The sequence below is a fragment of the Suncus etruscus genome, chromosome 9 (genome assembly GCF_024139225.1).
Source record: "Suncus etruscus isolate mSunEtr1 chromosome 9, mSunEtr1.pri.cur, whole genome shotgun sequence".
Taxonomy (NCBI): Eukaryota; Metazoa; Chordata; class Mammalia; order Eulipotyphla; family Soricidae; genus Suncus; species Suncus etruscus.
The window spans coordinates 100,203,181-100,225,982 of NC_064856.1; the positions used below are offsets into that span (position 1 = coordinate 100,203,181).

Consider the following 22,802-nt stretch of genomic DNA (forward strand, 5'->3'; position numbering starts at 1 on the left):
GGAAATGCCTTTTCCATTGTACCATCACTCCAGGCCAAAATATTAATGTTCTTAAGTAGATTTTTTTTTTTTTGCTTTCTTGTGTGTGAATACATTCTCTACTATAGAAGTGCATAAATTTTTCAAATATTGAAGGCTTTCCTCAGTTATTAATAATTAAATATGATATCAACATTATTTCACAATTCTACATCAAACATTAATGTTTAATCAGGTTATGCCATTAATATTCCTTGAAAATCTGAAGAACATTATGTTCTAAATAATTAACGATACAAATACTGTCCCCCACATAATTTCCATCATAGTTAAATCAAGGTGGACACTAAAATCAGCAGTCTGTGATAGCATAAAAATATTTTTTAAATTTTATTAGCACTTTAATAACACCTTTCTAATAAATTCAATTCTATCTTCTACAAAATCAGTTTACTTAAAGGCTACTTAAACTCATTAACTGCAGACAATCTATATCTCTTTTCTTTAAACAAGACTATTTCTCTTTTCTTCTCCTACCAGAGAATATGAAGAAATCAGCTCCCAAGCACAATGGCACAGAGGCGACCGAATTTATTCTGTTGGGACTCACCAGCAGACCAGAACTGCAGCCCCTTCTCTTTGTGATATTTCTCATGATTTACCTCATTACCCTGACAGGGAATTTTGGGATGATATTCTTAATCAGATTTACACCTCGACTCCAGACCCCCATGTACTTCTTCCTCACTCATTTAGCATGTGTGGATATTTTTTATTCTACAAATGTCTCTCCTCAGATGCTTATCAACTTCTTGTCTGAAAAGAAAACCATTTCCTACATTGGGTGTTTGACCCAGTGTTTTGTTTTTGTGACTCTTCTCCTCACCGAGTATTACATGCTGGGTGCCATGGCCTATGACAGGTACATGGCAATCTGCAATCCCCTGCATTACAACAGCAGGATGTCCAAGCCACTTTGCATCTGCTTAGTCACATTCCCCTATGTCTGGGGGTCTATGGTGGGGACAATGCAAGTCATCCTGACCTCTCGCTTGTCCTTCTGTGGACCCAACACCATCAACCATTTCTATTGTGCTGACCCACCCCTCCTAATGCTTACCTGTTCTGACACCTATATAAAGCAAACAGCTCTTTTTGTATCTGCGGGGATTAACCTCACAGGTTCCCTGCTCATCATCCTCATCTCCTATGTTTTTATTTTCATCACCATCATGAAGATTCGATCCAGTGAAGGACAAAGAAAAGCTTTTTCCACCTGTGGCTCCCATCTGACAGCTGTCACTATGTTCTATGGGTCCCTCTTCTGCATGTATCTGAGACCTGCCAATGAACGGTCTGTTGAGCAAGGGAAAATTGTCTCTGTATTCTGTATTTTTGTAAGTCCCTTTCTGAATCCCTTCATCTATAGCTTGAGGAACAAAGATGTGAAGCAAGCCTTAAGACAAGTTTTTTTGAAAAATTTTAGTACAAAAGAGAAAGGTTCTATTACAACTATCTTTAAATGAAATTAAAAAAATAAATCTTGTTTGCAAAAAAAAAATCAAAGGCTTTGTCAGTGGCTTTTACTGATGTACAAGCTTTTGATAAACAGTAGTGAATATTTATTATGCATATATTGACAGCAAGGGCCAAGGAGAGTTACATGAGGCCCACCAGGGATGGACCCAGTTCTTTTCCACATGGTCGCCAAGCTTGCCAGTAGCAATTTCTGAGCATGGAGCCAGGAGTAGCCCCTGAGCATTACCAGGTGTGGCCCAAAAGCCAATCAATCAATTAATAAATAAATAAACTGTTTTAACAAAAGGGGTCAGAGAGAGAAAGAGAGGACTAAGGGTATAGCCCTTCCATTGCATGCAGCTGGCCTAGTTTAATTCCCAGCATCCTAAATGGTCTCCAGAGCCTACCAAGAGTGATACCTGAATGTAGTGCGGGGAGTAACTCCTGCCTGAGAATCCTTAAGTGTAACCTAAAAACAAACAAATAAAACAACAACCAAGATAACTGGTTTTCAAAACAATCCATTGTATACATTAATGGGAAGGTTGTTTAGAAAATATGATTGTTAGGAAACTCATCAAATTAGCAAGATGCTTAAGAAGAGGCTTGTGGAATAGATCAGTTTATGAGTAGATAAATTGTAATCCCTTGGTTTTCCAGAGATAAGTTATTCATTTTATACCAATTCATATTTGAATTTCAGATATACAGTGAATCAGGGTCATTCCCTTCCCCCATGATCCCAGAGTGCATTCTATATTACCACCCGATGCCCCAAAATCTACCAGTTTAATAGGCCCATTTTAAGTTTAAACTGTTAAAATTTAGGTTTTTTGATTTTATTGTTTTTGAATTTGGCTTGGTTATTTATTTGTGTCCTTTTTTTCCCCCCCCAACCAATGCATCTGAGACCGCTTGGCCCTTGGCCCACTTTCTTTCTTTTTTCCTTTCTTCTTAGTTTTATCTGAAATTCAGCTATGAAGGACTTTGTCGATCACAATGGTTTTAGTAAAATAAAATTTAAATATATCACATGCAAAACCAAGTTATAAACAAGGAGTGTCTCTTAAGGAACTTATTGGTTAATTGAAGTGCTTTACAATACATTTTAAAGAATAAAATGCTTCATTTTCTTATGATTATATAGCTTTAAAAAAACAAGAACACAAAGGTCTGTCTGAGAGGGTTTTCTTTCCTTTCTAAATGTTTGGGATATTTTAACTAAACTTATTTTACTATATATTTATATTATGTAGTCAATTGATAATCCAGATTGTTTTATACTCTTAGAAGTTGCTTCCTCTTACGAACAAACTAAAATTGTACCTAAAGAACATATTTTAGTAGGTTAGTTTCTTATAATAAAAATACTTTTATAATACATTTTTAAAGACAACATGAATTAAATTTGTATTGTATCACTTTTATGTTTAATATAAATAAATTCATTTTGCAGAAGCAGAGACAATTCTTTAATTTTTTTTTTTGGTTTTTTTTTTTTTTTTTTTTTTTTTTTTTGGTTCACACCCGGCATTGCTCAGGGGTTATTCCTGGCTGTCTGCTCAGAAATAGCTCCTGGCAGGCACAGGGGATCATATGGGACACCGGGATTTGAACCAACCACCTTTGGTCCTGGATCGGCCATTTGCAAGGCAAATGCCGCTCTGCTATCTCTCCGGGCCCAATTCTTTAATTTTTATAATGATCCTTGGAGATATAGTTTGTTTGTATTTCTACTCTTATTTGTAATATATTTAAACAGTGTGATTACAAACATGATCATAGTTGGGTTTCATTCATAAAAAGAACACCCCACCCCCTTCACTAGTGCAACCTTCCCATCACCAAGAAAGAATTCAATAGTGATTATGGCTGAGAATTGGGGAAAAGAAGTCTATCACCAAAACACACTTACTATTATGATAAAAATAATTATTGGGCAGCTAAATAAAATATAGCATTTTCCTATAGGTAGCAATACAATCTATTCAGGAAGTTCTAAGAAAATAGATGATAAATATTTTCACCGATTCAGAAGAATGAATGATATAAAATGATATATGTTAAGGGACTTTATTATAATTATTATTTCAAATATTTACATCATGTTTATGTAGTAACATTTTACTTTTTCATTTAACAATTATTCTTCAATAAAATTTTAAGGTAAACTAGGATATTGTTTTTAAAATTAACGGGACTCGAGTTCTAAAACAATTAGATTTTAAAAGCAGAAGAGTAATAGATTTTTAAATTATAGTGATATGTTAATTAATACTTCTATCATAATTTTCAGTGAATAAAAATCACTAGGAAATTTTAAACTATAGCATGCTGAATGATAAAAATTTGAAAATTGATCTTTTTGGAAAAGCAGCTCTGTACTGTAATTTTGCACTATAAAATCATATGTATATGAGTCTTCAAAGTTTTATTTAACAGAATAGGAGGATAAGGATAATCCAAGGAAAGTCTACAGTACACATCCATTCATAGAACTGATTTACATAAATCCAAACTCATAGGCCAGTGTGGCAATAGATACCTAGAGTCAAAGACCACAGGTGGTGTCATCATTCACAATTCACAAATATGGGAAGAAAATGATTACTTTATCCCTCTAATCACCTTTCTCCATTCTCCCATTCATCAATATCACAGGAAATGGGAAAACATAACCTGCTTACCTGAAGTACTTGAGACTTAACCATTAGCGAATATTAGATCACTAAAAATCAAACAAATAGAAACCATAGATTTTTGAGCGAGATGTGTGGAGTAGGGAATCAAATCTAAGTGGCCATCTTTAGTCTGAGGACATTCTTCAAAGCTTGCTTCACATCTTTATTTCGCAAACTATAGATCAATGGATTAAGTACTGGGCTTATAAAGGTATAGAAGACAGATATTATTTTAGATTCCTCCACGGTCTTATCCGTGGGTGGTCTCACATACATGCAGAAGAGTGTCCCATAAAAGAGGGTGACAGCTATCATGTGGGAACCACAGGTGGAGAATGCCTTGCGTCTTCCTTCTGCAGACTTGATCCTGAGGATGGCAGCCAGAATGAAGGCATAGGAGATCAGGATGATGCTGAGGGAGCTAGAGAGGTTGCAGCCAGCTGACACAAGCATAGCATGCTCTTTGAGATAAGTATCAGAGCAAGAGAGCTTGATGAGTGGTGGGTCGGCACAGTAGAAGTGGTTGATGACATTGGACCTACAGAAGTCCAAGCGGAAAGTCAAGATGGCTTGAAACAGCCCATCAGAGAAGCCATAGACAAAAGGCAATGTGGCCAAGCAGATGCAGACTCCCCTGGACATTTTCACACTATAGCGCAGAGGGTTGCATATGGCGACATAGCGGTCATAAGCCATTGCTGCCAACATATAATACTCAGTAAGGAGAAGAGCGATGAAAATATAGCACTGTATAAAGCAGCCGTAAAAGGTGATGGTCTTCCTCTCTGACAACAAATTGATTAGCATCTGTGGGGTTGCATTTGTGGTGGAGCAAGCATCAACAAAGGCTAAATTCGTGAGGAAGAAGTACATGGGTGTGTGAAGGCGAGAGTCCAGTGTGATTAGCACAATCAAGCCCAGGTTACCTATGAGGGTGACAAGGTAAACAACCAGGAACAGTACAAAGAGGAAAGGCTGCAACTCTGGGCGATCTGTGAGCCCCAGGAGGATGAATTCTGTTACTGTGCTGTGGTTTGCGATGGACATTTCTGAGATACTTAAAAACAAATAAAGAAAAAGAAACAAATAAAATGATTGTATGTATCATGCTGAAAATTACTAAAAAGATTTTTCTCTATATCTTCTAATGCATGGAAAAGGAATCGTCCACCCCACATTTAGCATATGTTATCATTACATTTATTTATGGTTATCACTGTTTTTGTAGGAGCAATTCTAAACTAACAGTGTATTTGCTTATGTCTTTATTTTATTTTTTATTAAGTAATGACTATTATATTTATAATGTATGTATTAATAAATTATTCTAAGTAACTAGCCTTTATGTATTTCTACAATGAAAAATGTATTTCTACTTAACTAAATTCATATAGATAGACCTTAAGATATCTAAACTAATTATATATATATTATCTTTCTTAGAGATAGCTAAGATACCTAATCCCTATCTTGATGCATTATTTTATTTCTGAAAACCTACTTATTCTATAAGGAAATTCTTAAAAAAAATTTTTTTTGGTGAAATATTTGTCTCCCAATCAAGGCATACAAAAGATTAAATTATTTCTTGTCTTTCTCATATTCCAGTGCACCTCGCATTTATATAATTTATTTATATCACCATAGCATATATCTCAATTGTACTCGTAAATCAATTCTTTGGAGTCAGGGACAAATTTTAGTTCATTACTGTGCAATGACATACTATTTATTATCTGAATATAAATGCAATAAAATATTACTATGTGAGAATAAGTAATTTTCCATGCTTAACTTGTCTCTATCACTTATCTCTGCCTAGAAATGTTCTAATATGAAGAGGATTTCTCTTAATGTAATGGAATTTTAGTATTCACTGCATGTTGAACTAAAGTATACAGAGTACTAAATGAGAAATCACAATATGATCAAGTTCACAGAAAGTATGTTATAGTATATCTTATAATGGAAACTACAATATTCATATCTAATAATTTTCTAATAAATTTCTTAGATGTTTTAAGAATCAGACCTTAAAAATGAGTGATGCATGGCAATTAAAAATATATTATTATCAAATGAAATACCTCTCAGCATATTGAGAAGTGCTGCAGTAACGAACAATCACATTCATTTAGATCAAATTCATTTAGTTAAGAAACAGGTTTCACATAATCAATGTTTGAGTTATTGAATTTAAATTGAGAAGTATCAAGAAGCTTGTGATAGTTTGATTTGTTTGGATATACAGACATACAGGAAATAAATAGGTTTAGCTAGAAAGATGAGTGTCTAAGGAGAAGGACTAAAAAAGTAAAGTAGGGATCCTTAATTATGAATTATCTGAACACAGTACTCAAAAGAATGACTTGTTGATGGGAGTCCTTCATTCTCTCTTTTTTAACTGTCCCTAGCCCAGAAAAAAAAAAAAAATCCAAGTCTTTTGCATTAGCTACTCCAGGCCCCTTTGATATGTAAATACCTAGCTGGATTAGCATAGCTAGCGTGTGCTAAGGTTTGTTCTTACTGTGTTTTCTGGTTCTAAACAATAAATGTTGTAGGTGAAAGATAAATAGGGTTCTCAGTCAATGAAATTTTCAGTCCCGATCCCATGTTTTTCTTCTCTTATATGTTTTATTTTCTTAATCCTCTTGGTGCCTCTATTTCAGACCCATTTATCAGGGGTTCGTCCCCAGAAGAGTTTCTTATGCCTCAAAGATAAATCCCCTTTTTTTTTCTCTCATGATGGTTTTTCCATCACTCATTTCAAATTGATTGTATTAACGTTATCATCTATTTTGGAAAAAATGGCAACATTTATTTTTTTATTTTATTGAAGTGAATATTAAACCAGATAATTTCCATTTTAATAAAACGGGATAATTTAGTTGGATTAATGTATAACGTAGGGTAAATTATTCTTAAGAAAACCATGCAATCATAATAAAATTGAAGTTCACAAACACATTAGTTTTTATACAAAGAAATACTATTAAAATATTCAATTAGAGTAAGATAAATAACTTCCAACCAAAAAAATAAATACATACATAAATTCTTATATGTTTAATATTAATGTTTAATAAATTCTTATATGTCTAATATGTTTAATATAATAAATTAATCTGAATGGCAATAGTTTTATTCTATCTATCCCTTTACCAGAAAGGATAGTTAGAATTTAAAATGCATAGTAGTCATTTTATGAAAAATTAATAAATATCTTAATTTTCCCATTTATAAATATAAGCCAAGCATATCATGACTTTTTTTTTTATATTTTTGAAGACACCAAATAAGATTTTCATAAACAAGTAGATTGTCGCTCAATTTATCTTTTTATTTGTAACTACAGATCTAATGAACAAAATCTTCAGTTACCTACCTTCTTAGCATTTATGTTTTAGTCACAGAACAGATGGTTCTATAAATCATGTTTTAAATGGTAATGTTATTTAGGAAAAACTTAAATGAAGCTTAAAGTTATTAGGATTCAAATTTGAAAAGTAATAACTATGAAGAACTCATAAAAAGATGTCTTTGGCAGCAGAAAATTGGTGGAAAAATATATGTAACAAAATTCTTGCTAAGGAGGATTATGTTTCCAAATAAGATAAAGATAGTTGGCAAGGGTATGAAAATAGCATCATCATCTCTTATTACTGGAAAATATCAAATTTTAGTTATATGTCACAACTCACCTGTAAGAATGATGAGTAACTAATAGATAAAAACAAGTGGTGTATAATCTAGAGAGGAATACCAGTTGAGATTTTATCTAATTTTATGCATTGCAGAAAGTAGTAGAGAGACTCATCAAAACATCACAAAGAGAAATTCCATAGAATACAGTTGTTCCAATTCTGTCTGTTGACCTGAAGAAAATAAAAAATACTAAACTGAAAATATAAATGATATTCTCATCAATTACCACATTACTTATAGATTCTAAATACCTGTTGACAGATGATTGATATCAAAGAGATATACAAAAATATTAGTCATCTCTAAAAATTGATGAAGTATTATAATTTGCAACAACACAAATGGACCTTAAGAGAACTACATAGTTAATGATGTGTCAAGTAGGGGGAAATAAACATACATAATTTCATTCATCCCAGTACATAAAGGAACTTAGGAGATGCCCATTAGACTAGATGAAATGCTATGAATTTGTATGTTTCTGGTTTTAATTTGGGACATGTTATTCTAATTTTTGGGGTCACACCTTTTGTGCTCCAGGGTTATTCCTGCTACTGCATGCAGGAATGACTCCTGGAAGTCTCTAGGAACAATATGGAATGCCAAAGAATTACTCAGGTTGGTTACAAGCAAGGGAAATGCCTTTACCCACTGTACTAGCTCTTCAGCCCTGGATAAAAGATTTTTGCATGCAGGTTTCCTGGATTCTATCATGGATGCAACATGATTCCTGAAAAGGCTTAGCATTGTTTGCTGAGCACTGTTGACCATACCTTCACCTTTCACAAACAAAAGACACTAAAAAATGAATAAATAAACTAAAAATAAACTTTAGGCTATCAGGCTATGTGTGTGATTACCAGAAGATGAATAGGAAGATAGTGTGCCTAAATCAGGCCAAAGGAAATTTTTATGATGAGGAACAGAATTGGACTTGTACTAACAAACTTAGTGAAGTATATTTGAAGGTTGAATAAATCCACATAAATGCACTCCTCCAACATATAATGTTAAAATTCAATGTTGATTTATTAAATTTTCAAAAATTAATGTGATATAAAAGATTGGATAAGTTGCAAAAATGTTGCATTTGGTCTTCATGCATTGAAGGTGATGAATTTGTTGAATATATATACACTAAAGAGTGTATAAATACCTCCCTGAGTTTCTAAAAACATAAAATTTTTACTGCATTCTAAGTGTAATTCATCTATACCAAATATTCTTCAACCAAGAAGATTGAGATAATTTACTAAAAAATAGAAGTCAATTGGCAACTGTACTTTTTCTTCAGGAATTAATCATTTATTTGAAAAAATAGTAGGTGGTATAGGAGATATTTTCATATTATTCCTCATACAGGAACTCCTCATAGATAATGTTCATCAAACCAGAGAAACCATGGGGCCCAGAGTGGTGGCAGGGCTGTAAGGCTTTTTTGCCTTGTACATGTCTGATCTAGGACGGACCTCGGTTGGATCTCTCGGAGTGCCATATAGTCCCCCAAGCAAGGAGCAATTTCTGAGAGCATAGCCAGTAGTAACCCCTGCGCGTCACCAGGTGTGGCCCAAAATCCAAAGAACAAACAAACAACAAAGAGATATGGAAAGAGACATAGCAGTACATGAAACTTCAGATATAGTTAAAGGCAATGTTCAAACTAAACTTGTGCACAGAGTCACATGACACTTTGTGAGTATGGATTCTGAAATGATGTTGTCTCATAAATGCAGTGGATTTTCTGGTATCCAAAAACATCTAACAGAAGTAGATCAAAGGCGAGAGTTATTGTACAACAATTGTAAATCACTTGCTGTGCAAGCTGTTGACATCGATTTGATGTCTAGAACCATTTATAGTCCCAAAACTATATTAAAAGTGATCCTTGGACATAGAAAAGAAGTAAGCCCAGATCATATATGCCCATCACTAAAAATAAATAAATAAATAATAAGAAAAAGGGTTTTGTTTTGTTTTGTTTTTTTTAAATAAGAGAAATAGTAAAGGAAAGACTTTCTAATGAAGTAGAGCAAACTACCATCTTATTTTAGGAGACACTAAAAAAAAGTCGTCTTTTATAGCTAAAACTTCAGATGCGTGAAACCTCATGGATTTTAATAATAGAAATTCTACATAATCATTGCACCTCAAAATTTTATTTTCATACAATTATTCTTAGTTAAAATAAAATAAAACTATAAAAACTTACTTTAGTTCTTGAATATACCCATTTTAGCAACCTCAGACTAGGGAAGCTTTTTGATAGCTTCTCAAACCGTAAAATGGAAGCAAATTTATACCAGGTTATGATAGTGACTGTAACTTAAAGCAAATCTCAAGCGGATTTAAGTACAGTGAGGATGAATGATAGATACATCAGAAATTATCTCTCTTGGGATTAATTAAGACAGTTTGTGATGAGAAAATAAACCATATATTTGCCTTTAAGGAAATAATTGGGAAAAACCTTTGTGAGAAAAAAGATACTGTTTTTTCCAAATTTACCCTTAAGGATTATTTGGAAGGCCCAGTATCTAGTTCTTATGGCATAGAGGAGAAAAATCACCTTACCTCTATAGTTCTTTTCTCTCTGACATAGCAAATAAATTGATGTTAAACAGGATATTTGGAGAAAAAGAGGAAATTTAATTATGAATGCATAGATAAATTATGTGACTCTAAATTCTAGACTAAGTAGGGCCACAGACTGGAATTTTTATTCTTAAGTTTATATTTGGGTCAGGAGCCAGCAACATCAATCAGAGATAAGAAAATTATCCCATAACATAGTGGGTGTCACTCATTTGCTCTATAAATATTGATAATATTCACAACAAAAGGTCATTTCTCCAGATGACCTTATTTCTAAAAATTACTCATTCTATGTAATCAAGATTGATTCTATATAATCCACCACTTCATTACTGAAAGAACAAAGAATGAGGTTTTTCTTTTGCCTAAAGAAGTTCCATTGATTTCAGCTCAAAATAATTGACTAGCCAAAAACTTGGCATAATCTTGAAAAACTTTTTGAATACTCTTGCTCATATTAATAGATTCATTGTAGATATAGAAAAACTGAGGCAAAAAGAAATAAAATGATTTTCCCTGGTTTGGGGGGTTAACAAAATGTGATAAATAATTTATATATGCCAACCTATAAGTTGTGATAGTCCATTTATTTTTTGTTTGTTTATTTTTTTTGAAGGGCTGCACCTAAAAATAAGACTTACTTATAGCTCTGGAATACAGAATCATTATAGTAGTGCTCAGATCATACAGGTGCCCTTAAACTAAGTTTCTGGATTTATGATATATTTTCTCTGGATATTCTCCTGTGTAGATTTTAGGTGAGCTGGTATAATCACAACAGAATCAAGGTTATCTTATATATATGTATATATATCAAATATATATAAATAGGGATATGTATACTAAAGTATATCTTATAATGGGAACTAGAATATTCATATTTAATAATTATTTTAAATACTTTCTTAATGGCTTAAGATTTAGACCTTAAAAATTAGTGTAGTTGGGGCCAGTGCCATGGTGCAAGCGATAGCGCATTTGCCTTGCATGCGCTGACCTAGGACAGACCAGGGTTCGATCCTTCCAGCATCTCATATGATCCCCTAAGCTAGGAGCAATTTCTGAGTGCATAGCCAGGAGTAACCCCTGAGCATCACCGGATGTGGCCCAAAAACCAAAAAAAAAAAAAATGATTGTAGTTACATTATTGAAAATACATGTCAAGTAATTAAGAAATATATTAATATCAAATAAAATACCTCTCAGCATATTGAGAAGTGCTGCAGTAATGAACTATCACATTTATTTAGATTAGAAATGGGTTTCACATAGTCAATATTTGAGTTATTGAACTTGAAACTAAAAATATCAGGAAACTTGTGGGATATTGATTTCTTTCGATATACAGATATCCAGGAACTAAATAGGCTTAGCTAGCAAGATGATAATCAGACAGCTTTGTGCATGGTGCTTAACTTTACTGGTGCAATTAAGTTTGACTTTTATAATATGTGCAATTAATTAATTGATACACATATAGAATAATTCTTTATATAAAAAAAGCTAAAACAAAAACATACAAACACACACCAAAGTAGATATACTAACTCAACTCCCAGTGGGAACTCCTTTTTTCATTTTTGTTTTCTTTTAGGACCACACCAGGCAGTTCTCAGGGGTAACTTCCTGGCTCTGCACTCAGAAACTACTCAGGGCAGTTTTGGGAAACCATATGGGATTCTGGGGATTGAACCCAGATGGTTGGTCATATGCTAGGCAAAAGCCATTTTCTCTCTGCTATAACTCGGCCCAGTGGGAGCTGTTTGAAGAAGCAGAGTGCAAAGTTTGCTTTTTCTGCCCAATTATTTGATACAGGACAAAGTCAACAAGATAATGGAACTTTATTAGCCTCATCTTCTAAGGTCTTACAAAGTCTTTTTGTTTAATTTTTTTGTCTATTTATATATTTGTCAATAGAAAAAGTATTGAGAGACTAAAAAATGGCATATAGCAAGTAGAGTGGTTTGCCTTGCATGCAATTAACCTGGGTTCAATTCCCAATAGTAACCCCAGAGCACAGAGCCAGTAGTAAACTCTGAACATCTCTTGGTATGCCCCCAAAGCAAAAATCATGAAATTTTTTCCTCTCTCTGTCATAAACTCTATTATTTTAATGACAAGCTTTGGTGGTAGATGAATTTCAGAAAAAAAATGGCTTAATTATACAGAAGATGAACTTTTGTCACATGTCACATGCCATTTGTTGTCATGCAGAAAGACTGCATTGTTGACCTGGTCACAAAATGTTAGGATGCTATTCAGATATTTAATTATAATACAAAGATCAATATTACGTGAGTTAGTACAGATCCAGAATCCTAAAAAATTTTAGTATATTGGGCCCTTGCTAGTAATTCCTTGAATTAAGTTCATTTAAAACTAATTTTTCAATTAGGTCTGAGAGTCTCAAAACTCATTCCCTTATACTTATATGTTTAATTAATAGGAAAAATTATTTTTAAGTTAATATTAAAATGAGTTTAATGAATGTGGTAGATCACAAAGTAATAACATTCTATTGTCTGACTCTCTTAAGGAAATAACAAAAGGAGAAAGAAAACCATAAGTGTGTGATTGAAATTGAAAAGATGTTTTCAGGGGCTGAAGTGACGATGAATAGCGAAGGGTTTAAAAATCTTTTAAGTACAAGAAATAAATATAAACACCCTTTTTAACTATACTAAAATTACTTTCTTTTTGTTTTTGTTTTGTTTGTTTTGCTTTTGGGCCGCACCTGGGACCACTCGGGTTACTCCTGGCTATATACTCAGAAATCGCTCCTGGCTTGTGGATCATTATGGGACGCCTATGGATCAAACCACTGTCTAGCCTATGTCAGCACGTACAAGGCAAATGCCCTACCCTTGCACCACCGCTCAGGGCTCCTATATCAATGGGAGTACTTGTGTTTTCACAGTGAATAAAAGACAAAGCATGTTCTACTTATTATCTACCATTATAAATAGGGAGATTTCCAATTAGCATGTGAATATTGCAAACACCACCAGAGGGAGTCATGATGATGTCCCATAGGTGATGATGAATGCTTCAGGGAAGAATGACCCAGCTAGGTTTTCAGGTATAAATCTTTCTAATTTGGAGCCCTACATAGACATAGACGCTAGGAAATCACAGTCCCTCCACAGTTAAGTCTGACAGTCTTGAAAATGAAGAGGTCAATACCAAAATAATATTTTGATGCTATTTTTTCTTCTATTGAGCATGAAATTGAAATAAAAAAAAAAAAACCTATGAGCACAATCATATATAAGGGAGGAAAAGCTAGGTAGAAAATGGTTTTATTCATATGTAGGATATAGATAACTAAAGCAAGCAAATTAGAAAAATTAATATGACTAACAGAGATTTGATGAAAATCTGGGGGTGGAGCTGGAATTTTAATGGTCTGTGAGATTTTCTATTCATGTGTTGTAGTGTAAATTGTAGTCCTGAGCCTTCATATAATACAAACCAATGATAAGTCAATAGAAATAAATAAATATCTCATTTAGATAACATCTGGGACAGTCTCCAGAATTTTTTGAGAAAGTCTATTTGTGATATGTGATGTATATTACAAGATTAGCCTGACTTTGAAAACATCTTTATCATTTACTGTAAATCATTTAACAGTTCATATGGGCTCAGACTTACATGGGATCATAGGAAATTTGTAGAGTCCAATAATAATAAATGCATACATGTAATTTTATTTTTCTGAAACATGTTTTTATTTTAAAAACCTACAATGCTACAATATTAGAATTTTACACAGATAGTATACTATTATATTAAATATTTTTAAGTTTTTATAATTAGTCAGATATAATTTTAAGAATTTAGCAACATATTTATAAGATTCAGTTAAGGGAACAACAATATAAATATCCTTTCTCATTTGAAAGAACATATAATAGACTTTATACATTCATTTATGTGTACAATAAAAGTGTTGGTGAATTCTCTTCAAAATGTTCATTCTGGTTTATAAAAAAATAGAGAGGGAGAGAATATGAGGAGAAGTAGATTAAAGGGAGGAAGAAGAGCAATAAGAAGCAAATAATAATAATGAAGAAGAAAATGAAGAAGAAGAAGAGAAGAAGAAGAAGAAGAGAAAGAAGAAGAAGAAGAAGAAGAAAAAGAAGAAGAAGAAGAAAAGGAGGAGAGAGGATGGAGAGAAGAAAGGAAATTAGAAGGAATTAGAGGACAAATAAAATGAATAGATTGATATAGACATAACTTATTAGAGATTGAGGGGATGAGAGTTTGAAGTGAGTTTGTGTCTCAAACGGCAGCAAGCATTTAATTAGTAAAATAAATAAGGCAGGAAATAGAATGCACTCATGGCAACTATAATGGATAACTTGTTTCTTATTAAATTTGCCAGTCAAAGATGTCTGAAAAATTCTCATCACAGAGGCCAGAGATATAGCAGAGCAAATAAGGTTTTGCCATGTACTTGGCCAACCTAGGTTCTATCCCCAGCATCCCACATAGCCCCTGAGCCTGACAGGAATAATTTCTGAGTTAAGAGCTAGGAGAATAGTTTCCGAAACTATTACACCCAATACCATCAGATAAGGGGCTAATCTCCAAAATAGACAAGGCACTGACAGAACTTTACAAGAAAAAAACATCTAAACCCCATCAAAAAATGGGGAGAAGAAATGAACAGACACTTTGACAAAGAAGAAATACACATGGCCAAAAGACACATGAAAAAATGTTCCACAACACTAATCATCAGGGAGATGCAAATCAAAACAACGATGAGATACCACCTCACACCCCAGAGAATGGCACACATCCTAAAGAATGAGAATAAACAGTGTTGGCGGGGATGTGGAGAGAAAGGAACTCTTATCCACTGCTGGTGGGAATGCCGTCTAGTTCAACCTTTATGGAAAGCGATATGGAGATTCCTCCAAAAACTGGAAATCGAGCTCCCATACGACCCAGCTATACCACTCCTAGGAATATACCCTAGGAACACAAAAATACAATACAATAAACCCCTTCCTTACACCTATATTCATTGCAGCACAATGTTACCATAGCAAGATTCTAGAAACAACCAAGATGCCCTTCAACAGACGAATGGCTAAAGAAACTGTGGTACATATACACAATGGAATGTTATGCAGCTGTCAGGAGAGATGAAGTCATGAAATTTTCCTATACATGGATGTACACGGAATCTATTTTGCTGAGTGAAATAAGTCAGAGAGAGAGAGAAAAATGCAGAATGGTCTCACTCATCTATGGGTTTTAAGAAAATTGAAAGACACCCTTGTAATAATAATTTTCAGACACAAAAGAGAAAAGAGCTGGAAGTTCCAGCTCACCTCAGGAAGCTCACCACAAAGAGTGATGAGTTTAGTTAGGGAAATAACTACATTTTGAACTGTCCCTAATAATGAGAATGTATGAGGAAAATGGAGAGCCTGTCTAGAGTACAGGCGGGGGTCGGGTGGGGCGAAGGGAGACTTGGGACATTGGTGATGGGAATGTTGCACTGGTGATGGGTGGTGTTCTTTACATGACTGAAACCCAAACACAATCATGTATGTAATTAAGGTGTTTAAATAAATTAAAAAAAAAAGAGCTAGGAGAAACCCCTGAATACCACCGATGGAGACCCAAAAACCAAAAAAATATTTCTCAACACAGAACATAATTATTAAATGTATGGTATGAATTTTAACTGGATAAGTGATGAAGACTGGAATTAAAATATATGTAATAATGAATACTTGTGTAGATAAAAGTATAGATCAATTGTGTTGAAAATATTACATGAATTAGTAGATGCAAAGAGAAGATTAATGATAATTTGAATTATTTTTTCTTCAGCTTCTGTGTCCCCCCATTCACAATACAGACCAGGCAAAGGGCCTGGGCTGAGGTGTATATGGGGTGCACTTTCTATACAATTTGAATTATTTTTTAAAGGTGAATACACTTGATTTTCTGTGTCATACCCCCCCCAAAATTTGAATTTTACTTACCTTTCATTTAAAGCAGCAATTCAGTGATCTTACAAAAATGAACCTGACCTTTTTTATTCTTCTACCTATTGTGTACATCAATCTTTATTACTTGTACTATGCATAATTAAAATTGTCTTCAAACATGATATGTGATCTAAAATAAATTATGTATTTGGTTATGTCTTCTCTCTGATTTTTACCATTTTTCAAATCTTGAAAGAATAAAGAATCACTAAATGAAGTGGAAGGTCCCTAAACAATTTAGAATGTATCTAAGCATTCTAATGAGGTCTATAACATTTTGGACAATACTATGATGAGTATCTGAAAAAATTCTTAGATACCATTGAGTAGATAGTTTTAGCACGCTGACACTTCAGTGAACATGTTGATCATACTTCCCTTGTGTTTGACTCATTATTTGAAAGGAAATAAAATTAATTAAATTAATTATTTTATTTAATTAATTTCCACAGGTAGAATTCTCTATCTGTATTTCAGGTTCAAACACTGGCTTACATACAATAAATATTAGAATATTGTTGAAATTGGAACAAGGTTATAGTACCTAAGGTTCTTGCCTTGCACATGACTGAACACAGGTTCATTCTCTCAAATTCCATATGGTTCCCCACCAAACCCCCAGGTATTCTCAGAAGTCATTTCTGAGTACAGAAACTAGGGGAAACCAAACTCCCAGGTATTCTCTGGAATCATTTCTGAGTACAAAACTAAGAGAAACTAGCATCATTGGGGGACCAAAGAATTTAATAATAAATAAAATAGGGGGTGAAGTAAGAAATATATATATATATATATATATATATATATATATATATATATATATATATATATAAAACAATATCTTTTTTCTTTTGGTCACCCCTGGCAGTGCTGAAGAATTACTCCTGGTTCTGAATCGGAAATTATTCCAAATGTTGCAAGGATCATATAGGATGCTAGGGAGTAAACCCAGGACAACCGTGTGCAAAGCAAATTCCTTTCCCACTGTACAAACACTCCAGGCCAAAATGTTAATGTTCTTAAATGGATTATATTTTTGATATAATTATAATATATAATTTTGAATAAATTATCTAGTACAGAAGTTTATTCTTTTTCAATTATTGAAGGCTTGCCTCGGTTATTAATAATAGTATCATACAATAATGTCAACATGTATCACTTTTCCAAATTAAACCCTTATGTTTATTCAGGTTATGCCATTAGCATTGTATAAACATCTGAAGAACATTGTATTCTGTATTATTACCAAAACAAATATGGTAACCCACATTATTCCTGTCTTAGATAAATCAAAGTGAACACTGAAAAACTGTCAGTAGTCTGCTATAGCATAAAGAATCTTTCTTAATTCTATTACCACTATACCAACAACTTTACCAACTTCTCTCTAAGAAATTCAATACCAAGTCTCTTTACAAAATCAATTTATTTAAAGTCTACTTAAACTCATGAACTGCAGACAACGTATTTCTCTTTTCTTTAAACAAGACTATTTCTCTTCTTTTCTCTTACAGAGAATATGAAGAAATCAGCTCCCAAGCACAATGGCACAGAGGCAACAGAATTTATTCTGCTGGGTCTCACACCAGCAGACCAGAACAGCAGCCCCTTCTCTTTGTGATATTTCTCATGATTTACCTCATCACCCTAACAGGAAAATTTGGGATGATATTCTTTTTTTGGGTGGTGGATGATATTCTTAATCAGATTTACACCTAGGCTCCAGACCCCCATGTACTTCTTCCTCACTCATTTACCATGTGTGGATATTTTTAATTCTACAAATGTCTCTCCTCAGATACTTATCAACTTCTTGTCTGAAAAGAAAACCATTTCCTATATTGGGTGTCTGACCCAGTGTTTTGATTTTGTGCCTCTTCTCCTCACCGAATATTACATGCTGGGTATGACCTGTAGGTACATGGCAATCTGCAATCCCCTGCATTACAACAGCAGGATGTCCAAGCCACTTTGCATCTGCTTAGTCACATTCCCCTATGTCTGGGGGTCTATGGTGGGAACAATGCAAGTCATCCTGACCTCTCGCTTGTCCTTCTGTGGACCCAACACCATCAACCATTTCTATTGTGCTGACCCACCTCTCCTAATGCTTACCTGTGCTGACACCTACATAAAGCAAACGGCCCTTTTAGTATCTGTGAGGATTGACCTCATCATCCTCATCTCCTTGTATCTGAGTCCTGCTATTGAACGTTATGTTGAGCAAGGGAAAATTGTATCTGTATTCTGTATTTTTGTAAGTCCCTTTCTGAATCTCTTCATCTATAGCTTGAGGAACAAGGATGTGAAGCAAGCCCTAAGACAATTGTTTTTGAGAAATTTTAATACCACGGAGAAAAGTTCTATTACAACCATATTTAAGTGTAATTAAAAAAATCTTGTTCTCAAAATAATCAAAGTTTTGTCACTAGCTTTTACTGATGTACATTCTTCCAATGCACAATAGTATATATATATGTATATATATACATATATATATATATATATATATATATTGACTTAAAGCATCCCACCCAATTTTGGGAATCTGGGAAACAGATGGTCCCCAAAACCTACCAGGAGTGATTTCCATATGTAGAGCCAGGAGAACCCCTAAGTACTGTCAAATATTATCAAAAACAAATTAAAAACAAAACAACAACCAAAATTATTGGTATCTATAAGAGTCTAGTGTAAACATAAATGGGAAGGTTATTTAGAGAACATGATTAATAGGAAGCTCATTAGAGAAGAAAGATGCTTAAGAGGTTTATTTAAGAGATCAGTTTATGATTAGACAAGATGGAACCTCTGTGTCTTCTAACAAATAAGCTATTTATTTTAAAGTCAAGTCATAAACAAGAAGGGTCCCTTAAGGAACTTATTGGTAAAGTGAAGTACTTTACAATTTATTTTTGAAGAATAAAATACTTCATTTTCATATGATTATATTGCCCAACTTTTTAAAATAAAATTTGATTATCAGGTTATAATAAAAACACAAAGAGGGGCCAGGGAGATAGCACAGCAGTAGGACATTTGCCTTGCACAGAGCCGATCCAGGATGGACAGTGGTTCAAATCCTGGCATCCCATATGGTCCCCTGCCTATCCAGAGCTATTTCTGAGAGCAGAACCAGGAGTAACCCCTGAGTGCAGTCGGGTGTGACCCAAAAAAACAAAAAACTAAACAAACAAACAAAAAACCCAAGAGCCCAAAGATCTGATTTTGATTTAGAGGGTTTCTTTCCTTGCTACGTGTTTGGGATATATTCATGAACTTACTTTAGTTTATAATTATATTACGTCTTAACAAAAACTAAGACTTCATCACGTATTAAATTCATTTCATCAAATCAGAACAAATTACATACTTTATAGATGATATTATTTATGATTCAAAATTTCTTTCAAATAACTCAAATAATGTCAAAAAGGTTTTTTTACAGAAAAAAAATTGATATGTTGTATCAAGCCACTATTAACAACATTCATATATGATTTTCTCTATTACTTAATGGTAAAATATATGTACTTTTTTTTGGTCTCTTTTGGGCCACACCCGTTTGATGCTCAGGGGTTACTCCTGGCTAAGAACTCAGAACTCACCCCTGGCTTGGGGGGACCATATGGGATGCTGGGGGGATCGAACCGCGGTCCTTTCTTGGCTAGCGCTTGCAAGGCAGACACCTTATCTTTAGCATCACCTCGCTGGCCCCAAAATATATGTACTTAATACCCACTAATAATACTAACAACAGAAACTTGAGTACTAACACTTGGTGCTATTTTAAGAAATAAGTATGGACCAGAGAAATGGCACAGCAGTGGGGCATTTCAGAAGGATGGTGGTTCGAATCCTAGTGTCCCATATGGTCCCCAGAACCTGCTGGGGCAATTTCTGAGCATAAAGCCAAAAGTAACCCCTGAGCGCTGCTGGGTGTGATCCCCCCAAAAAAGTAGTAACCTCAGGATAATTGATATTGTTTTATACACTTAGAAATTGCTTCCTCTTTAATACAAACTCAAATAATACCCAGAGAACATATTTTAGTAGGTTAGTTCCTTATAATAATAAAAATGTTTTTATAATTCATTTTTAAAACAAAAATCAATTTTTGTTACACCAATTTTATTTTTGATATAAATAAATTTATTTTGCAGAGGCAGAGACAAAAAGTAGTGATTAGGGCTGGGGCTTCATTAGGGGAAAGAAGTCTTTCACCAAAAACACACTTGCATCTTAAGGCAAATAATTTCTGGGCAGCTAATTACTACATAGCATTTGCCTATGTGTATCAAAATAATCTATTCTTGAAAGTTTGAAGAAAATAGATGATAAATATGTTTACTAAGAATTCAAAAAATTTTATGATATAAAATAATATATGCATAAAACTTTATTATAATTATTCACATATTTGTATCATTATGTTCTATGTGTTAAAATTTTGCATTATTATTTAAAATTATTCTTCAACCAAATTGTAAGGTAGACTAGCATTTTTTCAAAATAAATATCATTGACCTGAGTTCTAGAACAATTAAATTTTAAAAGTATAAGATTAACAGATATTTAAATTCTACTGGAATGTTAATTAACTTTTTCATAATTTTCAGTGAGGAAATAAAAAATCACTAGAAAATGTAAAATATAGCATGCTGAATAATAAAAATTTGAAAATTGATTTTTATTGGAAAAGCAGTTCTATGGTGAAATTCATATGAGAAAGGAATTTGCACTCATATGAGTCTTCAAAGTTTTATTTAACAGAATAGGACAATAAAGATAACACAAAGAATGTCTGCAGCACTCATTCATTCAATAGAATTGAAAAATCAATCTCATGGGCCAGAATGGCAATAGATAACTAGAATTAAAAACCACACAAGGAGTCATCATTCACAAATATGGGAAGAGAATGATTAGTCTACCCCTCTAATCAACTTTCTCCATCCTCCCATTCCACAAAGTTAAAGAAAATGGGAAACAGAGATTTTTTAACTGAGGCAAACAGTTAAACATGAATTAACACATAGTGGACACAGATCACAAAACAAAAAACAAACAAAAATACCATAGATTTTTTGAGCTAGATGTGTGAAGTAGGGAATCAAAAACATTGCTGTCTAAGTAGGCACCTTTTGTCTGAGGACATTCTTCAAAGCTTGCTTCACATCTTTGTTTCGCAAACTATAGATCAACGGATTAAGTACTGGACTTACAAAGGTATAGAAAACAGATATTATTTTAGATTCCTCCACGGTCTTATCCGTGGGTGGTCTCACATACATGCAGAAGAGTGTCCCATAAAAGAGGGTGACAGCTATCATGTGGGAACCACAGGTGGAGAATGCCTTGCGTCTTCCTTCTGCAGATTTAATCCTGAGGATGGCAGCCAGAATGAAGGCATAGGAGATCAGGATGATGCTGAGGGAGCTAGAGAGGTTGCAGCCAGCTGACACAAGCATAGCATGCTCTTTGAGATAAGTATCAGAGCAAGAGAGCTTGATGAGTGGTGGGTCGGCACAGTAGAAGTGGTTGATGACATTGGACCTACAGAAGTCCAAACGGAAAGTTAAGATGGCTTGAAACAGCCCATCAGAGAAGCCATAGACAAAAGGCAATGTGGCCAAGCAGATGCAAACTCCCCTGGACATTTTCACACTGTAGCGCAGAGGGTTGCATATGGCAACATAGCGGTCATAAGCCATTGCTGCCAGCATATAAAACTCAGTAAGGAGAAGTGCGATGAAAATATAACACTGTGTAAAGCAACCATAAAAGGTGATGGTCTTCTTCTCTGATAAAAAATTAATTAGCATCTGTGGGGTTGCATTTGTGGTGTAGCAGGCATCTACAAAGGCTAAATTAGTGAGGAAGAAGTACATGGGTGTGTGAAGGCGAGATTCCAGTCTGATTAGCAAAATCATGCCCAGGTTACCTATGAGGGTGACAAGGTAAACAACCAGGAACAGCACAAAGAGAAGAGGCTGCAGCTCTGGGCGATCTGTGAGCCCCAGGAGGATGAATTCTGTTACTGTGCTGTGATTTGCGATCGACATTTTCTCAAAACTGGGCCTGCACTTAGAACATAGAAATAAAGTAAGCTCAAGATCACAAGTGATCTGACTAATTTTCTCTAAATTATTTTTGTCATGCAATCAAATGCTACTTTAAAAATGTATATTTATAATTATCCTTATTATTATGCTTCTCTATAATTATCCTTAGTATTATTATTGCTTCTCTATTGAGTTTGACTCATATGTTGATGAGCAAATTTATACTCATTTTTCTCTCTGCAATA

At 33.8% G+C, this 22,802-nt stretch overlaps 2 protein-coding genes and 2 pseudogenes across 2 annotated transcripts; 2 read left to right on the plus strand and 2 right to left on the minus strand.

Annotated features, from left to right (window-relative positions):
- Positions 1-632: 632 nt before the first annotated feature.
- Positions 633-9,654, plus strand: LOC126017832 (olfactory receptor 1030-like). The gene is made up of 2 exons (XM_049779890.1): positions 633-1,445; positions 9,652-9,654. The coding sequence occupies exons 1-2, from the start codon at positions 633-635 to the stop codon at positions 9,652-9,654; spliced, it is 816 nt and encodes a 271-aa protein (XP_049635847.1).
- A 6,677-nt stretch (positions 9,655-16,331) lies between these two features.
- Positions 16,332-16,419, minus strand: LOC126019442 (uncharacterized; annotated as a pseudogene).
- A 1,592-nt stretch (positions 16,420-18,011) lies between these two features.
- On the plus strand, positions 18,012-18,884 carry LOC126018700 (olfactory receptor 1030-like; annotated as a pseudogene).
- Positions 18,885-21,621: 2,737 nt separating this feature from the next.
- Positions 21,622-22,557, minus strand: LOC126017774 (olfactory receptor 5M11). Its single transcript, XM_049779828.1, has one exon. It carries the CDS (start codon positions 22,555-22,557, stop codon positions 21,622-21,624), a length of 936 nt encoding a protein of 311 aa, XP_049635785.1.
- Between the last annotated feature and the right edge of the window lie 245 nt (positions 22,558-22,802).

Coding starts and splice junctions, on each gene's coding strand:
- LOC126017832 (XM_049779890.1), top strand. CDS start 633: ATGATTTACCTCATTACCCTGACAGGGAATTTTGGGATGATATTCTTA.
- LOC126017774 (XM_049779828.1), bottom strand. CDS start 22,557: ATGTCGATCGCAAATCACAGCACAGTAACAGAATTCATCCTCCTGGGG.